Source organism: Corvus kubaryi, unplaced genomic scaffold (assembly GCF_017639235.1).
Source record: "Corvus kubaryi isolate FWS band 111438036 unplaced genomic scaffold, C.kubaryi_AGA036_p1.0 37398, whole genome shotgun sequence".
NCBI lineage: Eukaryota > Metazoa > Chordata > Aves > Passeriformes > Corvidae > Corvus > Corvus kubaryi.
This window is the reverse complement of record NW_024581137.1, coordinates 700703-719972: the sequence shown is the minus strand read 5'-3', so window position 1 is coordinate 719972 and position 19270 is coordinate 700703. Positions and strand designations below refer to the sequence as shown.

At 40.8% G+C, this 19270-nt stretch overlaps 1 protein-coding gene across 2 annotated transcripts in view; it reads right to left on the bottom strand.

Annotated features, from left to right (window-relative positions):
- ATP9B (ATPase phospholipid transporting 9B (putative)) overlaps nt 1-16705 on the bottom strand; it is a 154016-nt gene extending 137311 nt beyond the window's left edge. For both annotated transcript variants that reach the window (XM_042044621.1, XM_042044622.1), the window contains exons 1-2: nt 16575-16705; nt 904-1077 (exon numbers count right to left, since the gene is read on the bottom strand). In XM_042044621.1, the coding sequence (XP_041900555.1) occupies nt 904-1077; nt 16575-16669 (269 nt within the window). In that variant the 5' untranslated portion in view covers nt 16670-16705. The remainder of the gene's footprint in view (nt 1-903; nt 1078-16574) is intronic.
- Between the last annotated feature and the right edge of the window lie 2565 nt (nt 16706-19270).

Sequence of the window (19270 nt, the reverse complement as noted above, 5' to 3'; positions counted from 1 at the left end):
GAAATCAACACAGATTATGTTTTTTAAAGCTTTGTAACAATTATTTTAAAAAACTGAAGGTGTACAAATGCAGCTTTGCTTAGGTAAAACAACGGGCCTCTTAAAGCACCATGGAAGCCACCTGTGAAGACTTCTATCTAAATCATTTCTAAAAACATCTGCTAAAAAAAGCATTTGTCATTTAAATTCACTGAAATTGCTTCACTCACTTCACTTGACTGATTCTCAGATTTTATCATTCCAAATTAAATAAAAAGGAAGATCCTTAATAATCCTAACAGCAATTTCTCTATTTAGAAGTTTTGCTAAAAATTAGTAAGAAAATTACTATTGCAAGGTATTTGCATAGAGCAGAGTTTGGCACAGAAAGTTTCTAAATAAGAACCAAATCACAAGAGCTAATTCCAGTTGTAATTCACTCCAAGACCACAAGTTACATTTATACCTGAACCTTTAAAGTTGAAGGGTTAACTGACCATTATAGTTGATGAATTTGCTTTTTCCTTACAGCAACATCAATAGATTTATATCTATTGTCAACTTAGCACACTAATATCTGCAAAAGCAGAAGATTTAACCCCTCTATTCTAATGTGGTTTTGAGTGGCAGTGAGAACCAGGATACATGCCAAATTATGGACCTCAGATTAATACGAGTTTAGTTCATGATCTCTCTTGCAAGTCAGCAAGGCAGACAGGAGAGGCACAACAGCATCAGCTCTTCAGAAACTGTTTTTTAACAGCTGGCAATATCCTAGTAAGGAAAATGCAGGCAAATCAATCAAAAGATTCATGATAAGCAAATTATTCCTTGTTCTGTACTCTGCTAATATCACACAATACAAAGTTACTATTTATTTAATTAGTTAAAAACTTTAATTAAAAGTACTACTATGTGACAAACCTAGTGCAAAGGAACTTCCAGCCACCACAGATAAACCATTCTAAGCCTCTTCTTCTCTGAGAAATTCGGGCTCTTGGTAGAGTATGGTAATCACTTTCATCATTTTCAAAGCCTTCTTCTGACATCATCAGTGGCATTTCATCCAAATGAGAGGACTCATCTTCCACTTGGTACCTGGCAAAATGAAATAAAAGCACTAAATAAACAGCCAATATATCACTTTTTATTACTGGGATCTCCTAAAGTAACAAGTTAATTTTTGCCATATGGGATTTTATTAGGGAGGTATTTTCATCTAAGCATCTCATGCATTTTTGTTAACACATTAACAAGATACTCTGATTTTAGTTAAAATTATGTAATACAGCAAAAAGGCCTGCAATCATTGTCAATCCTAGTATAAATAATTCCAGGGAAATTCTTGTTTTTTATATAATCTGTGCATGCAAAGTTGCAACCTCCTACTTTTCAAAGGATTCTCTGTAAGATTTTGTTAAACAGAAGTTACTTCACAAAGCTTATAGCAGACACAAGTGACTGAGTTTTCTTGGAAGTACAGACTTTATATTTCCACTGTGCTTCTTCAACCTGCTTTCCTGATGTCTCTTCTTGTGTGTGCAGGCCTTTGAGCCTCACTTTCTACACCACTCATCAGTATCTTGGTTTTAATTACAAAAACATCATAGTTACACTTATAATTCTACACAAAAACTTTCAGTGAGTCAAGATCTGCTTGTGGGACCCATGGAAACAACATTAAGCTAACAATGGCCCTTTCCTCCCCAGAAACTATTATCCACTCTAATTTTACATGTCTGGAATGCTTTCTAAGATAAGACAAAACACTGGAATAGTCAGTAAGAAAATTCCCCTATGTGCATGCAAATTGACTAACTTTCATACTCATACTCATTTCATACTTTTATACCTTTGGGAAGATGATTGAAAGAAGATGCACTGTTACTCAGAATTGGTAAGTATAATTTTTATGAAGCTGTATTTACAGTCATCTCTTACAAGGCAAATCCTGGAACTGTCCCATTTTCTCCACAGCAACCTAAACCCAAACCATATAAAAATAGTAATTAACAAAACTGGAAATTCATTCCCTTTATGTGAGTGAGCAGCTGGAGTGCATGGAGCTCTGCCAAGGGATGGATGAGACTTCTGGGTTAGGAGAGAACAGGTAAAGGCAACATTTTAGTAGGTGTCTCCTAGAGACCATCTGAACAGGAAATGCATGCAGGTGAGGCCCTTTACAGACACAGCGGAGCAGCTTCACATTCTCAAGCCCTGGTCTTCATGGGGAACCTCCACCACCCTGGTATCTGCTGGAGGAACAATGCAAAAGGACATAGGCAATCCTGGAGGGTCCTGCAGCACTTGGACAACAACTTCCTTCTCTAATTACTCAGGAGGAGCCCATGAGATGAGAAGCTCTGCTGAACCTCATATTCACCAAGCAAGGAGGGGCTCATTGGGCATGTGAAGGTCAACACACCCTTGACTGCAGTGACCAGAAGATGGTGAAGTTCAAGACCCTGAGTGCAGGGAGGAAGGTGGCAAGCAAGGTCACAGCCCTGGTATTCAGAACAGATTCAGCCTTTTCAAGAACTGTTTGAAAGAGTCCCATGGAATAAGGTCTTGGGGAGAAGAGGGGCCCAAAAAAGCTGGCTAGTATTCAAGGATCAGCTACTCCAAGTTCAAGAGATTCCCATTCAATGAGATGGCCCTGACTGGACAAACAAGTAGCAGTCCAAAAATGAAGACACAAAAATGAAGTGCACAGAGGGTAGAAATCAGGACTGGTAACCTGGGAGAAATACAAAAACAGTGTCCAAGGTTCCAGGGACAAAGCTAGGAAAGCTATAGCCAAATGTGATTGAACCCAGCCAGGGATGTCAAAAACAAGAAGTTTTTAAGTACACAGGTGAGGTAAGGAAGACTAGGGAAAATGTGGGCTCACTGCTGAATAAGACAGGGGATACAGTTACACAGGACACGGAAAAGGCTGAGGTACTGGATGCCTTCTGTGCTTCAGTCTTGATCAGCAAGACTGACTTTCAGGAGTCCCAGGTCTCAGAAAGCAGGAAGAAAGCCTAAAGCAAGGAAGATGAGTTAGGGAACACTTAAGCAAACTGAATATGAATACCATATATATAATAGAATGTATATAATACGTAATATAATACATATTTTAATATAATTAATATATTACATATTATTGTATATTATTAATATAATATGTAATAATATACATATTATTACTATTATATTACATACATTTATATATAAAAATACTAAAATGTTATGGGCCCTGAGGAGATGCACCCACAAGTGCTGAGGAACCTGTCAGATGCCATTGCAATATCACTTTCAAAAATCTTTGATCAATCATGGCAATTGGGAGAAGTGACTAAAGACTGGAGGAAAGCAAATGCCACTCCTACTTTCAAGAAGGGCAAGGAGGGCCCAGGGAACCTGACCCGACCTTCCAGTCTCACCACAATCCCTGGGAAGGTGATAGAGCAGCTCATCGTTGGAAACCTTTTCCAAAAAAAAAGGACAAGAAAATCATGAGGAGTAGTCAGCATGGCTTCACGAAGCGGAAGTCCTACTTCACCAACCTGATAAACTTGTAAGATTAAAAAACTGGCCTGGTAGATGAGGAAAGAGCAGTGGATAGCGTCTGCTTAGACTTCAGTAAGGCATTGGACACTGTCTCCTATAAAATTCTCATAGACAAGCTGTAGTAGCTGGATGAGCAGACAGTGAGATGGACTGAATTCTGTTGTAATGGCCAGGTCCAGAGGGTGGTGGTCAATGGCACAAAGTCTAGTTGGAGGTCAGTACACTAAGCCAGTGTACCCCAGAGATCCATACTGGCTCCAGTCCTGTTTAACATCTTCATGGATGATGTAGAAGATGGGGCAAAATGCACCCTCAGCAAGTTTGCAGATGACACAAAACTGGAAAGAGTGATGACAGGCCAGATGAATATGCTGCTATCCAGTGCAAACTTGACAGGCTGGAGAAACAGGATGACGGGAACATCACAAGCTCAGCAAGAAGAATTGCGAAGTTCTGCACCTGAACAACCTCACTCACCACTATATGCTGAGTGCTACTCCAGGGAAAAAGCCTGACAGCAAAGAATTTGGGGATCCTGGTGAACACCAAGTTGACCATTAAGCCAGCACTGTACCCTCGCTGCAAAGAAAGGTACCGGTATCCTGGGCTGTATCAGGCAAAGTGCTGCCAGCACATCAAGGGAAGAGATCCTTCCCCTCAGCTCAGCACCAGGGAGGCCACTTTGTCCAGTGCAAGAGAGACATGGCCATGCTGAACAGAGTTCAATGAAGGGCCATGACGATCACGAAGGGACTGAAGCATCTCTCCTACAAGGAAAGAATGAGAGAGCTGGGACTGCTCAGCCTGGAGAAGACAAGGCACATGCAGGATCTGACTAATGTCTATGGACCTGAAGGGAGTTTGCAAAGATGACTGAACCAGACTGTCTTCAGTGGTGCCCAGTCACAGGACTAGAGGCAATGTGCACAAGCTGAAACACAGAAGGTGCCATCCCAACATCAGGGAACACTTTTAACATGAGGATGACTGAGCACGGATATGAGCTGTTCAGGGAGATTGTGGCATCTCTATCCTTTGAGACATTTAAAACCTGTCTAGACACAATCCTGGGCAAGCAGCTCTAGGTAGCCTTGCTTGAGCAGGAGGGAGTTCTGCTGACATAGAGCAGTCATTCAGTCGAAAGTCTTGATAGACAAAGCCGGTATATTTTTAAAAAGCAATGTTACAAACACGAGGAATGAGCATGACACCATCAAGGCACCATCACTGGGCTTGCATTTTTTCAATTCACTATATATTTAATACAAAAACCTGAAACCATTTCCTTTCCCCCTAGATTTTCTGTGTTGAGCCCTATTGTATACAAGAATATATATTAAAAGCAGTTATTAACTTTTTTGGATGCCAGGAAAGGGAGGGAGGGAACAGAAGGATTGAATATTAGATTTCTATTGAAAAGGTACACCACATACTTTACACTGGCTATATAATAAATTGGTATCAACACAGTTAAGAAGTAAACTCTAATAAGGAAGGGGAACAAAGACCCCCAAACCTACTATTGTTTAACAAGTCTTCTAGACATTCCCTCTTTTCTTTGGCAGGTAATGCCCTGATTTCTACACCTCCTTGGAATCGCTTGGTATGGAACACCACTAAGGGATGTTGATGTGTTCCGAGCAGATCAGAAAATACTGTATAACTAGGAATAATAATAAACAAACACCTCTCACACCCAGTTTCAAGTCAACTGAGTATCGGAACCTTATTAGACCTTGTGACAAGAAATCTTCATCAGTTTCAAATGGTGTAAAAGCACCACCACACTGTAGAAAACACAACCAAAGTTTCAAACTAGATTAAACTGTGCTAACGTTAAAGGTTAGGAGTTCCCAGAAAGTTATGTGAGAATATGGCATGGAAAATGCTTTCCAAATTATTGCTAAGAACACCCACTTAAAAAAAAAAAGTTTAAAACAAACATGAAAAACTTGATCTTCACAATGTTGTTTGCAATAAGGTGTATCTGATATTTAATTTAATATGACAATCTAGCTATTATTATTAATGGACATTAAGAAAAAAATATATAAAAAATTCTCTTCACAAAACACAGGAGTTATTACAGGTTAACATCCATATTATCCCAAATTACATTGATTGCTCTCAGACTAGATCAACACTAGGTAATAAAACCACTGCTTGAGAACACTCAAGATATTACATTATTCTTAGACTTCCAGTAAGACAGGCCTACATTTAAACATACTCCTGTTCCATGCTTTTATAATCTTTTCTAATTAAATTTGTAAATTACATTAGCACGGTTTTAACAGAGAGCTTTATGTTGCACTGTGTTTTGCTCTTGGACATCCAATTAATGATGTATTTTAACACCCCCCAGTGAAATCACAGTCTGCCAGCTGTAATGGAGTATACAAGATATCAAAAAGTAACACATCCCTTTTACTTCCATACAAAGTTAACAAGTGTCTGATTTGAAAAATAGTGTCTCTTATAAACAACAGTAGCACAGTAAACATGGTAAAATCTTTGTCGAAGGAACACACTAAAGCGAGAGAATCACAGGAGAGAGATTTGACAGAGAAAAATTCACAGATATGCTGAACATTTAAGTCTATTTTGTAAATGTGGTAATATTTGCAGAATACATTGCTCTTCTAATCATAATTTCTTTAAGATTTGTTTACCATTATATTAAAGACAAGGTTTTTTTCCCATCATCGGTATCTAGGTTTGCACTTTCAAACATGGAGCTTCACCAAGTAGTGAAGATAATGAGCATAAGCACCATCGTGTTTGGTAAGCCTGACTTCAACATACAGCCTCTGAACTGGCAAGCAATTCATTCTGTTTCAAAAGCAATTTTGCTGTTGTGTTGGAAAACTGTACTTCAGTATTTAAAAACAGTAAGATAATGAATAATGGATTTTTCATAACTAGGATGAGGACAAAAATCTTTGTGTCTTTGTTACCTAGTATTTTTGTGCACTTAATTGCTTGAAGTGCTGATTTTCCTTGAGTGACAAATCAATTAAGTATAATCCTAGAAACTTGTATTAAATAGGGAAGCACTGAAAGCAACATGAATAAAGAAGCCAGAGTGAAAACATCAAAACTCTCAGCATGACTGCTACTAAATCAGGTATGAATTTACAAAATATCTTTACAAAATATGGTTTCCTAAGAAAAGGGGAACATTAATATTAAACAACTTTCCACAAAATCTGACTACTATCAGGAATATCATTTAACAGATTTAGCTGAAAGGAAGTCATGTACAATAAATACTTGTAAGTGAAATTTTGATATAAATATCTGCTGTGAAAATGATGCCTCAAGTCACATGTACCTACATCATTCCACTTTGATGGCTGTTTGCCAGAGCAGATGCAGCTGCAGAGTTTCACAGGTATCGTAACAGGTAATGGAAGCCATTCTAAGTTATTTAAACCTAACTTGCCTACCTATTTAGATCCATAATACTTTCTGTGTTTTCTGCCAGCTTTCCATTACTCTAAAAGACCAATATTCAAGGCTGCAGCAGGAAGGTGCAAGACACAACAACTGTGGCTGCATGCTTTTCTGGTTTTACTCACTCAACAAATGCAGCAGCAGTATGTATGAAGATTTTTTTTATCTCCTTGATTAAAAGACCCAGGTAGAAATATAAGCACTGTGTCAGATACTGCATAAATATTTGTTCCTCATCACCTATTACTTTTGCTATAGACCATCATTCACAAGACAGAAAAACAAAGCTGATGTCTTAAAGCAGTATTTCTCAAATCTAGTGAGGGAGGAAAAACAAATGCATGGTCATGAGTCTATGCATGAACTGGACCCAGGAGATGGCTGTGGAATGCAGAGTAGCATGGAAGAGAGGCTGCAGTGGAAAAAGTCTCGAGTAAAAAAAGCTGAGAAAGACCGGCTGAGCTATTGCCACCCACCACTGTGACCACGTCCCATCCTGCAAAGAGCTGGTGATTTGGCTGAGTGGCTGTGGCAGCCACAGGACTCCCTCTGCTTCCTGTCACAGGCAGAGGACAGAGTAAGCTGCACGATCTGTCTCACTCATATCCTGCTCTACCTCCAACCTATGTGAACACTTTCCAAGTCTGAGGACAAAGGCAGGATCTGCCAAATTGTAGAGAAGCAATAGGAGAAAAAATGACGAAAGTGACAGGTATATCCATATGAAGAGCAAGAATTGTTTCTTAAAGGATGACCCACCAAATCAGCAACTGCTGTAGACTGCCCGTATCACTGACAAAACTGTTCAGATCATGTCCTGTAACAAAGAAAAAATTCCCAGGAAACTGCAGCTGCATAAATTTTATTAAGAGAGGATAATTCATCCATAACCATGTTTATAACTATACAACGTATTTTCATGTAAGCCTTCCTCTTAATCAAATAACCAGTGTATTCATAAAACAAATTGCTTTGCTAGAAAGTTACCCAAGAAAAATCAAACTACAAGTACTTATTTTCCTCAAATATTACCTTCATTTCTAAGAATTAGAAGTTACATTTTCCTCTAATTTCAAACACCTCTATGCTTCACAAAGCAGTAAATTCTGTTAAACTACAAAGCAATCATGTTGTTCCTAGATTACAACAGAAGTTGAAAAAGGAAAAATCTTCTACAGCTAAACACATGAAATTCAAAGAATTTATTCCAACCTCTTCCTAAAAAACACAGAAAAGCTATTTCAGAAGTTTTTTAAATTGATTAGAGCTTGCCGCTATATGTCCCTATTCAGCTTTAGCTGTGCCTCTAATGCAAGTACACCCCTAATCAGTGTTACTTGGGAAGTCTCTGAATCACACACTCACACAAAATAATGCTATTACAAATTTTTATAGAGTAACCACAGTTAATACTAAAAAAGAAAAAAAAAAGAAAATACATTTGGACAGCTTTTAAGGATGCTGGATATTTGTAGAGCTGAACATTTATATCCAGGATCTTTAAAAACTTAGTACAACGCTCTTGTCATAGTGCATGTTTATCCACTGGACAAGAAAATAGACAGAAGGAAAAACTACTTCTACTGCATGCAGGCAAATTTATTACTGACTGCATCACTGAGATGAGTAAGATCAAACTCTGCAATAAGACCAAATAAATCACTGTCCCCCTGGCCCCAAATGATACAGAGACATAATCTGGAAAACCACAAGGCAGCATTGTTGAACTACTACTATTACTACACAAAATAAAACAACAATAATAAAAACAACCAAACAACTAAAAAAAACCCCAACAACAAACCCCACCCTAAAACCAACCAAACAAAAAAAAACCCCAAACCCTAAACAAACAAACAAACAAAAACCAAACAAAAAACCACAAACAAGAATCTGCTATCTTCTGCCTTACAGAACTAAGGGAAAAACCCTTCTATCTGTTGAGATAAAGGCGTACCAGCATAATACAAAGTTATTACCACAGCAGCTCCCTCTCATAAGTAGATTTTATAAAATGGCTTACAACAGACACTAAAACTACAGGTTCCACCAGACACCTACAAAAATCAAATATTCTGAATTCTATGTGCCTTTTCTCTCTCCTACATCACACTTTCTTACTAGAACAATATACAGAAGAAGCAAATTGAAAAGATCTGTGTAATGAAGCCTCCATGGAAAAAGGCACCTGTCCTTATTACCCCTTGCTCACCTTACAAAGCACTAGACATACCCTAATACAACATCTTTTGCAACCCGTGACAAGATGAGTGAGTCTCTGTATTTAACAGATACCAGAAACACCTAGATACACAGCAGGACCTTAGGAAACATCATCTACATTCACCAGAACCCTGTTTTTAATTAGTAGGGTATGTCATTGATTAGAACAACGGGGCCATTTTATCATTGTCACTGGGTATTGTTATTGACATTGTAGCCCAATCAATTGTTTTCTCTCCCTGTTCTTAGCAATCCAAATGCCTGCCCAAGCAATACAAATCACTGTATTTAGATACTATAGATACAAACCAGGAAGGCATGCAAAAGTAATAGCTTAAACATGCAGTCACTTGTGCCTATGCAAACAATAGTAACATCTGCAATAGTAATTTGAAGTTCTCAAACTTTTTTTGCCTAATGATTAAAACTCTTCAGATCAGAAAAATTACTGAAAGAATAACTGCTAAAAATTATGACTGTCTGTACACCTATCTTGGTGTGAAAGAGCATTACTAGTGAAGAGAAAAACATAAAGACAACTTTTTCCAAATACACAGTTCTACATAATGCCAAGTTGAAGAACTGCAATTAAAAATCACTTTTTTACTAAAATCACCTAAAGTTCCTATGTCATCTAAATTTGTGTCTGCAGATAAAATATGACAAATTACTTCTCAGGTATCACGCCAATGAAAGTGCCATTGTTTGTAAAATTATTTTACAGTTGCTAATGTGAGCAACTTTATATGCACGTCATATGGTTACCTGCATCATTAAATCATTAAACTTTGCTCTGAAAAGTAAAAGCCACAGAAACTAACAATGACAACACACACTGCATACAAGGTCTGAAAATATTAACATATGGCAAGACTATTTTTCAAACCTTACACATCAAACTCCTTGGACCTTTGTCCCAGGCAGAAGTCCCAGAATCTGCACCTATCCTAAATTACATGTCAGTCCCAACCAGCAGTATTAACCTATAAATAAAGCCTTCAGCAAAGAAAGCAAAACGCAGTTCAGGAATGTGAATACATGAACTACTCCTTTTTCTAAAAACTAGAGGTACTCTATAACTTGAGATCTTGAAAACAGACCCAACCCAACCACTGTTACACAAATACAGCATCCTAAGTATAAAGCTGCCATGCAACCAACCCTGTTGGAAGAATCAGAACTCAGAGATGGGATCTCGGACTAAGCCTAAAAGTCGCTCAGTGATATAGTTCCAAATAACAGGGGCAAATACCTGTCCAAAACCACAATCCAGGAAAGGCTAATGACCAAGGGCAGTATGTCCTGCAAGACAGTGACATCAATGTTGAATTTTTTTTTAATGAAAAAGAGACAAACACTTTGGATTTCAGGTAGAGTCTATAAAAAAGGGAGGGCAAGAATTCTCCTGGAAGAAGAACAAAAGGACATACATGATTGAACCACTTTGTTAAAATGGCATAACAGTACAGACAACTCTCTTAAGGACTATTCTAGTGAGACTTCTTCACACTGCCTTTGATCCTTTCCTCCTTATGCTGAAACAAAAGATAGAGGTGTCTTGGAATGAATATATATGTATTTGAATATATCAGCATAACATACAGCTGTGTAATTTAATGTGTTCTCATTCCCAATACACTACAACATCTACAGGTCAGCACCTGTAGCCTGAAACACCAGGAATAACGCATTTATTTGTTCAGAGTTCATGACATTTCCAGCAAGTATCAGCTGAACCTGTAACATTTGCAACTTTTGGTATCACAGTAACAACTGATACATCTCACTTTGAGTTGCTACCTCCTGCAAAGATTTCTGTCCTACAGAGAGCAGGTACAAATCATCTGTAATGGCACATCCATTTTGCTGCCATTCCTGTCTGCTTGTCACAGAGGAAAAACAACACAAGACAGGAACTCTGATTTAAACAAAGCACCACAGGAACCGGGATGATGTTAGGGAGCTTCGTCCACAAGGAAGTGCAGGTGTGCCAGTACACATGTAGGGAATTAACAAGTTGTAAGTACCCACTCCCACACACCCCCACAGCTGATTAACTTCCAGGAGCTTCTTTGATCATGTCCAGAGTAGCAGAATGAATAGCGTTAACAATGCTATTTTTACAAAAAAAGTAACATAGCTATTTACAGTTTATGTTCCTGGACTTAACAAGTTACTGCTTCTGGTCAAACAACAGATGTTTGAAGAAGTTACTGTCACTTTGCAACAGCAGTTTTAAAACACAGATGTTCAAAAGTCAATTCAGTTCCATCTTTGGAATGTTTTATCACAGACGCTATATTAAAATTCAAATTAATGCCAATATTGTCAGTCATTCAGCTTCATCCATCATTTTCAAGCTCATTTTCAGGATGAAATATGTAGGGCCATTCAATTAACAGGTGTGTAGGGAAGAAGATGAAATTGAAACCTGTAAAACTCTGCCCAGATATTGTAAGAACTTTTGTTCTAAACATTCAGAAATACCCAGGAGGAGATTCACGGGAACTAGCAGCTTTTCAGAAAACCGTACAAGATACCAAATATCACTGCATATAGCCCATTCGATGGGTAAACTCCACTGATATGTATCAGTATTTGGGTTTTTTGAACAATTACGGACATTTTACAAGGCTTTCCAGACCCACAGTTATACCAATATAAGTAATGAACTTTCTGTGAACGCCATTCTACAAGAGATGTTAGGTCCTAAAAGATCTGATTGTTGCATGGCCTCATCAAATAATATTTTCAGTTATTTGGAGACATTATTCTTAGTTATTACACATGAAATATCAAAACCCACTGGAATATGAAGAATAACATCTAGACTGTGAAAATCACTTCACAGTTTAGAATTAGGACACAGTTCTAACAAACAACTGAAAGGCAGCACAAATCAAGGTATTTTAACAAAGCTCACATCAGACTACCCCAGAAGTGAAAAAACCCCACAGAATTACAGTACAAGCCTTGAGTACTGTCTGTTGACATTTTTATTTCTTCTTTGGTGGTTCACTGTGGAACCTAGTCAAACACCCTGAGAAATCATAACCATACAGACTACAAGATTGCTGATTGGGAACAGCTTTCATTCAAATGGAAAGCATTAGAACAGTATTACTACATTAAATCATCTTATTTTCTGTGTACTACAAAAATTGGTTTGAGATTTGCAAGTATCAGGGAAGCATGTGAATTCTCATTGAATTTCAAATTCTCCAGACTTCCATTCCCTTTTTTCTGGAATAGATTTCATTTTTTCTATTATACATACTTCACATTAAATAAGCTACAGATCACCAATTGTTAAGGACCAAGTATCCTGCATTTATCTGTACAAAAGACACATTACCCTATTATTTGGTTCTTTTTTTCCTTTTTGTGCAATTTTCTTATTTGCTAATGACATAAAATAATTAAATAAATAACAGTATAGTCAGTTGCCTTAAAACAGAGTTGTTCCATCAGTGGCAAACTGCAGAGACAAGCAACAGAGGTTGATCTGTTCCACAACTTGCCCTGCCACAACCACCTAATATATCTAGTAGTGCCATTCATAAATACACTACTGTGGCTCATACCATGAATAATCATGCAAGAGATTTCCTTCCAGTGACTGGGTATCTTTCATGACACCACCTTTGTGAGGATCTGGAGTGCAAGTAAATGTATGTCACATAAGGGAAAGCTGATAAGATGTGATGTTCTGGTACCAGCTCAGGAGTCCCAACACCTCTCACCTCAGCCCTATTAGGCTAAATACAAGCATACACTGACAGCAGCAAGCATGAATAAAGCAGCTATTTCGTTTATGGATAAATGATGATTGACAATGGTTTAGTTCCTTATCAGCTTCAAAATTCCACCAGGCTTCTTGTTTTCCTGCCATCAACCTCACGTGACAACGGGCACAGCACAGTCAACTTCCTTCCTGCATTCAGCAGTTGATTACTCTGGGGTTGAGGACAACAAGTCTAACAGATGAGAACAAGCCTCACTGCACATTTAAGGTGAACCCGAATGTTCTCTGGTCCTCCTTCTCCCTCACCATGTAAATAAAAAGCAGCAGCTAATTCTCCTGTAGATAACAACCTTCAAGCTGAAGGACAAGGTGCTGAACCAATCGGCTTTTTCCCCCAAGCCTTTTTACAACTATACAAGTAGAAAATCCTAAACAATAGCAAGGATTTTTCAAGTTAATTTTAAGTTGAACAACCTTTTCCTCCAAGATAGATTTCCCTAATTGCTAACGGCAGCACATGAACAGTTCTCTGTCCATCTGAGATAGAGAAAGATGACAGAAAATATAAAAACTCAAGTTCTACTGCAAAAGTAGTAAGTTGCCCTTAAGCATCAGAAATAAAAGCAGAACGTGCATGTGTTCATTGAACCATAGGTAACATTTAATATGTATTTTTAATTTTTTTTTAAACACACCTTAACATATACAGTATGAATATATAAAATACATTAGTCTTGTCATGTTTATTTATATATAAAGTACATCCCAGGACATTTCACGATTCTTAGCTGGCTACAATTTTATACAGAAGTGTGCATATTATTGGAGTTTCTTTAGGTGTGTGTGGGAAAACATATTCCAGCTTTAAAATATGTGCAGTCTGTCTAAATAAATCTCAAAAGCACAAAGCGCACTACAGGCAAACCCTGAGTATGAAAGTCTTTGTCCTTACTGCAAAGCAAACTATAGCAACACTGGCAAAGACTCCTACAGACTGCTTAGCTCAAGCAAAAGAAGTCATCCTATAAATTAGCTGCGAGGCCAATAAAGGTTAGCAACTGATGAGTTGTATTAACTGATGTTGCCCAGCAGCAGGACAATCAACTGGAATGAAAAACACTACCACACTTAAGTTAAGGACGTGTGTATAAGACTTCCAAAAGACTGTAAATTCTTCACTGAAGAAATAAATCACAGCACATCAAAGACTCTTGAAGGTCCAGAAACAACAGCACTGGATTAAACCCCATATACCAACTCTAGTGTATTTTAAGGGGTGTTTGTTTCTAGACATCTTCAGAGATATGCTGATGCCAAGATGATTACACCCTTTTAGGCAAAATCCTCAAGCATACATGCACATGATAGGTTTCTGCATATCAGAGACCTCAGTGACTTCACTTCAACACTCTCATAAGTATCTGACATCAGGACCTTTGCTGCAGTTTCCACAGGAATGCAAGGCTTCTTCAGAGTCTGTGCTGAAGATAAAGATTAGAAAAGCATGATGAATCATTAATAAAGGCATAGAAGTGGTAGTTCAATTACAAGCTTAGAGCCATAAGACTTACAAGTCGGCTATCTGCACTGCTGTACTTCCCCTTAGACTCTACACAAGACAGCTGTGGTAGACTCTACGCAAGCATTCCCATGTTTTGTTACAGGTCCATAGGACACCTCCCAGAGGTGCTCTCGTAATGCCAAGGCAAGGTATTCTTGAAGGAGAGTGACCAACCTACTCAACTCACATTATCAAAAATAAAACAAATAAAGTGAGTGAAGAGGCTAGTGTAAGTATTCTAACTCTCAGAGCTCAAATGAGCAATTTATTAATCAAGTGATCAAAAATAAAGAAATGCAATAAATGAGCCTGTCAATTTTTAAAGCTTTTATATACCTACCAAAAGTTGCACAAAAGTAATGAAAAAGATAAATAATCACTTTTGTGGAGGATCAGTAAGTTAAATACACAGATTATGAAAGACCGTAACTCTGAAAGATGTCATCTAAACTAGAAGGAATGTAACCCACAATCTTTGGAGGGCAATGTTGATCAAAGACAGAGAGCAAGAAGCAAATTTGTAACGAGTTGGTAGTTCCTTGCTAGTTCCTACAGCTTGCCAAATCTGTTTATAAAGCCACGATTAAACAGTTTGTATAAAGAACCACAATGACACCTTCAATAAACCTGTGTAACCGTGTGACTTAGGGACTCAATCCATCACATCTAAAGCATTTTTCAAATCACCAAAACACTCCTAGTTAACCTACAACAGAACTCCCAGTACCTTTTACAGTCTGGACTAAGTTTATGCCTATCTAATCCTCCTTTTTATTCCTGAGCACAGCACCTACCGAAAAACAAATTTCAGCGAGAGCTTTCTCTGATTCAATTCTCTAAGGAATAGGGATAATGATGGTAACACTGCCCTACCTCAAGACAGAGGACAAACCTACTACAAATTGTCAGATACTCAAGTATTAATTGGTGAGATGGGAAAACCTACTACTATGGCAGACAGTCCTACAAACTTGTGAAGGTTCATAAAAAAACCTTTGTCCAGTTTAAGAATCAAGACAACATAATGTAAGCCTAACCTATTTTGCACACCTTTAAACTTTAACCTTTCTTGTTAGTTATCCCATCCAGACAAAGAAGGAAATACATTTTATTCATTATGAAACAGATTTATCACTGTATTTGAACTAGAACAACAGCACCAACTATTCTGTTCTTAGCAAGTCCATTTACTTCAGATCCTACAACTGCTCCCTCCAGTCCTTGTATCCACAGCCAATGCTCTACAAGAACAAAAAGAGGAAAGAAACCTCAAACCAGTAAGTATAATCACATCATGCATTGTAAGAGGGCTATCCAGTGGAGATACCAAAATTATGGAGCAAAGTTCTTCCTTGCTCAAAACAATAGTATACTTAGAATAAATCTAGAATAATGGGAAGCAAAGAAACATTCAATTTTTGCCTGGAAACAATTTGATGGCAGTCCTTTAAACCATCTTTTCCAAATTGCTTAAGCCCAATAGTATATCTTTCAGGAAATTTGAAGTTGTTTTAATTCCCACACTCAGGAATGGTGTCCGTGCTAGCACCCAACAACTAGCTCGCAACGTATTTCCTAAGGACGCCCAAACAAGCCCCCCGCCGCGGGAATCCCGCTCCTAAGTGAACTCCTGGCAAGGGACCCGAGTTGCGCGGAGTTGCGGCTGGCGGGGCCGGGCGATCGAAGGCCGCACCCGCGGGCGCGGGGCCGGCACCGGGAGCAGCCGGGCCGAGGGCGCCCTGCGCATCCTCCCGCCGCCACCACAACCCGTCCCGGCCCCAGCCCCGCCGCCGGGACACGGGAACAGCGGCCCAGGAGAGGCGGCCACAGCCGCGGAGGCCTGCGGGAGCCAGCGGCAGCCGACACCCCCCTCCACCATCCACGGCGGGGCCGCCACCCCTTCCCGCCCTCCCCCCGGAGCGGGCGGGCGGTCCCGGAGCCCCGCAGGGCAGCGGGGCTGGGCGAGGGGCGCACGCCGCCCCGCCCGTGGCTGGGGACAGAGGAAGGAGAGGGGAAGGAGGAGGGCAGAAGCCGCCGTGCCGGCCCTGTCCGTACCTGCTGTGCCGCTGCGCCGCGGCGGCGCTGCTGTAATAGGCCGCCCTGCGCTGGGCGCTGCGCGGCACCGGGCGCAGCGGGATCTGGTCCGCCATCTTGGGGGCGCCCCCCCACCACCCGCCGGGCACCGCCCGGGCAAGTGACGTCACGGCCGACGCCCAGTGACGTCAGGAGGGGCGGGGGCTCGGGGTAAACACGGGGCGGTGGGGCGCGGGGCGCGGGCCGCGGGCCGCGCGCGGGGTGGGTGGGTGCGTGCTCCCCACAGCCTCCGCGGGGCTGGCGGAGCTCAGGGCTCCGACGGCGGGATCCGCCGGGATCCGCCGGGCGGGAACGGAGAGGAGGGAGCCGGGCTCTGCTCCGTGCTGCCGGACAAGAGGCAACGGGCAGGAGCTGATGCACAGGAAGTTCCACCTGAACATGAGGAAGACCTCTCCTGTGCGGTTGCCCAGAGAGGGTGTGGAGTCTCCCTTACTGGAGATACTCAAGAACCGTCTGGACGCAGTGCTGTGCCATGGGCTCTAGGGTGGCCCTACCTGAGCAGGGAAGTTGAACCAAATGACCCCCTGTGGTCCCTTCCAACCTGACCTGTTCTGTGATTCCATCATTATTCAGCTTCTGAAGTACCATATCTGCAAGTGATGCTCTCCAGCCATTAAACAGAGACAGGTATTGTCTCAGGGTCATACATACATCCCTGTATGTCAGGGATGATGAACCAGTCTGTGGGACCTCACAGGATTGATACACAAGTCACCACCAGCAAAAGCCTGAAGATAGGTGTGCTTATAGACCTACTGTAGGATGTTATCTGTCGGTATTCCCATGGAATCAGATGCTGTGGGGGAGCAAAAGGCCTAACACCATTACAAATATAGAGGACTTTCCACAAGAGGAGAAAGAAAATTATTTTCTTTTTTTCTCAATGCCTATTGGTAAACGAAGTTGCTCTTGTGACCCAGACACTGAAGACCAAAGTGTTGCTGCACCTTACAGTGTACCTTCTACCTTCGACCAAGGGAAGGATGGTCATTACGGGGGCACCACAATACACAGCTTACAATGAAGTATGCTCCTATCTGCTGGAGTGAAGGTTGTGGAGCGCTGGCAATTTTTCCAAGTGCAAATTTCTGAGTAGAATTATGACTTTAAGAGTATTATCTGGATACTGAATTCACCAACAGGCACAGAACACTCAAAGTTGAACCAGGAGATGGGAACAATTACACAGAAGGCTCATATAGGAATAGAAGGGAAAAATATCTATGCTGGGCATTTCTATGTGACAGGACTTTGCTGGGTATTCAAAGGGTCACATTTGGAAATGACAAAAAGGGGAAAGATTTATTTCACTTTTTAACTCTGTTAATCCTTGTAATGTTCATGGTATCAGAATCAGTTCACCAGTAGAATCACAGAATTGTAATTTAGGTTGAAAGAGATGTCTAGACACCACCTCGACCACGCCCCTGCTCCAAGACATTACTTTTAATATCAGGTTGTTCAGGGCCATGTGCAGTGAAGTACTGAACACTTCCAAGGACAGCACAGAGTTTCCATAACTTCTCTGGGCTACCTGTTGCAGTGTTTATCTTGTGATAAACAAATTGCTAATAAGTACTCAAAGTTTCCTGTGTTCCAACTTGGGAAACACAGGATCAGCCATAACCATCCATCTCTGAGATAAGTCTGGGCTCCATCTTCTTGGTATTGTGCCATCAAGTAGTTTTATTCAGACACAAAGTTTCTTCTTAACTTTTTCTACTCCGAGCTGTGCAGGCTGAGCTCTCAACCTCTCCTAATACATCATATTCTTCAGCACCCTGGCCATCTTGGTCATCCTTGCCTAGACTCACTTCAGAATGACCATGGACAGGGTTGCAGAGAGGATCACAGCGACAGATTGGATCGGGGCGGCAGGGCAGGGCACTGATCGGAGCCCAGGTAGGGATGCGGGGGCGAAGCGGCAGGGCAGCGGTCAGGGACACAGGGAGGCAGGACAGGTGCAAGGGCCAGCAAGAGCCAGCAAGGGCAGGAGAGCCAAAAGGCAGGGTGGGGCCAGGTCAAAGGAGGGAACAAGCGAGCCAACAAATGAACAGCAGCAAGCAGTAGCGAGCAGCAGCGAGCCCCCAGAAAACAAGACTCAAAAACTCCAAAGCCAAAAGTCTGCCTTCTGACAGGAGACCAGTGGCCCGGTCCAATGTTCCACTGCAGTCCATTGGTGGAGACCTTTTGCCGTCTGACTGGAGAATGTCTCTGAAGGGTACAGTGTCTTTGGTGTTCTCCTGCTGACTGCTTGTCCCGTGTGAGGTGAAATGTTTGCCAGGTAGTCTCTTCAGAGACAAGGCTTTCCTCCATCTTCTAGCTGCCTTCTGCAGGTGGCACATGTGCAACCCCTCCTCCACATGCCTCTGACAAGCAGTGTTGAGACAAATCAAAACAAAATTGGCTCCTCACAACTGGACATGGTAACCCAGATAAGGTCCTACAGGTACCAGACAGAGGAGAAGGGTCACTTCCCTCTTGTGGGTGCCTTCTACACAGTTAGTAATAAAGCCCAAGGTGTGGGTGGGTGACTCTGCTGGAAGGGCACGTTGCTGTTGCATCCACTGCATAGCAGTTTGTGATGCATGTATGGTACTGCGTGTCTCCTGCCTGCTCTGCAGTGACAGCTGTAATTTATGTGTTGGAATAATTAA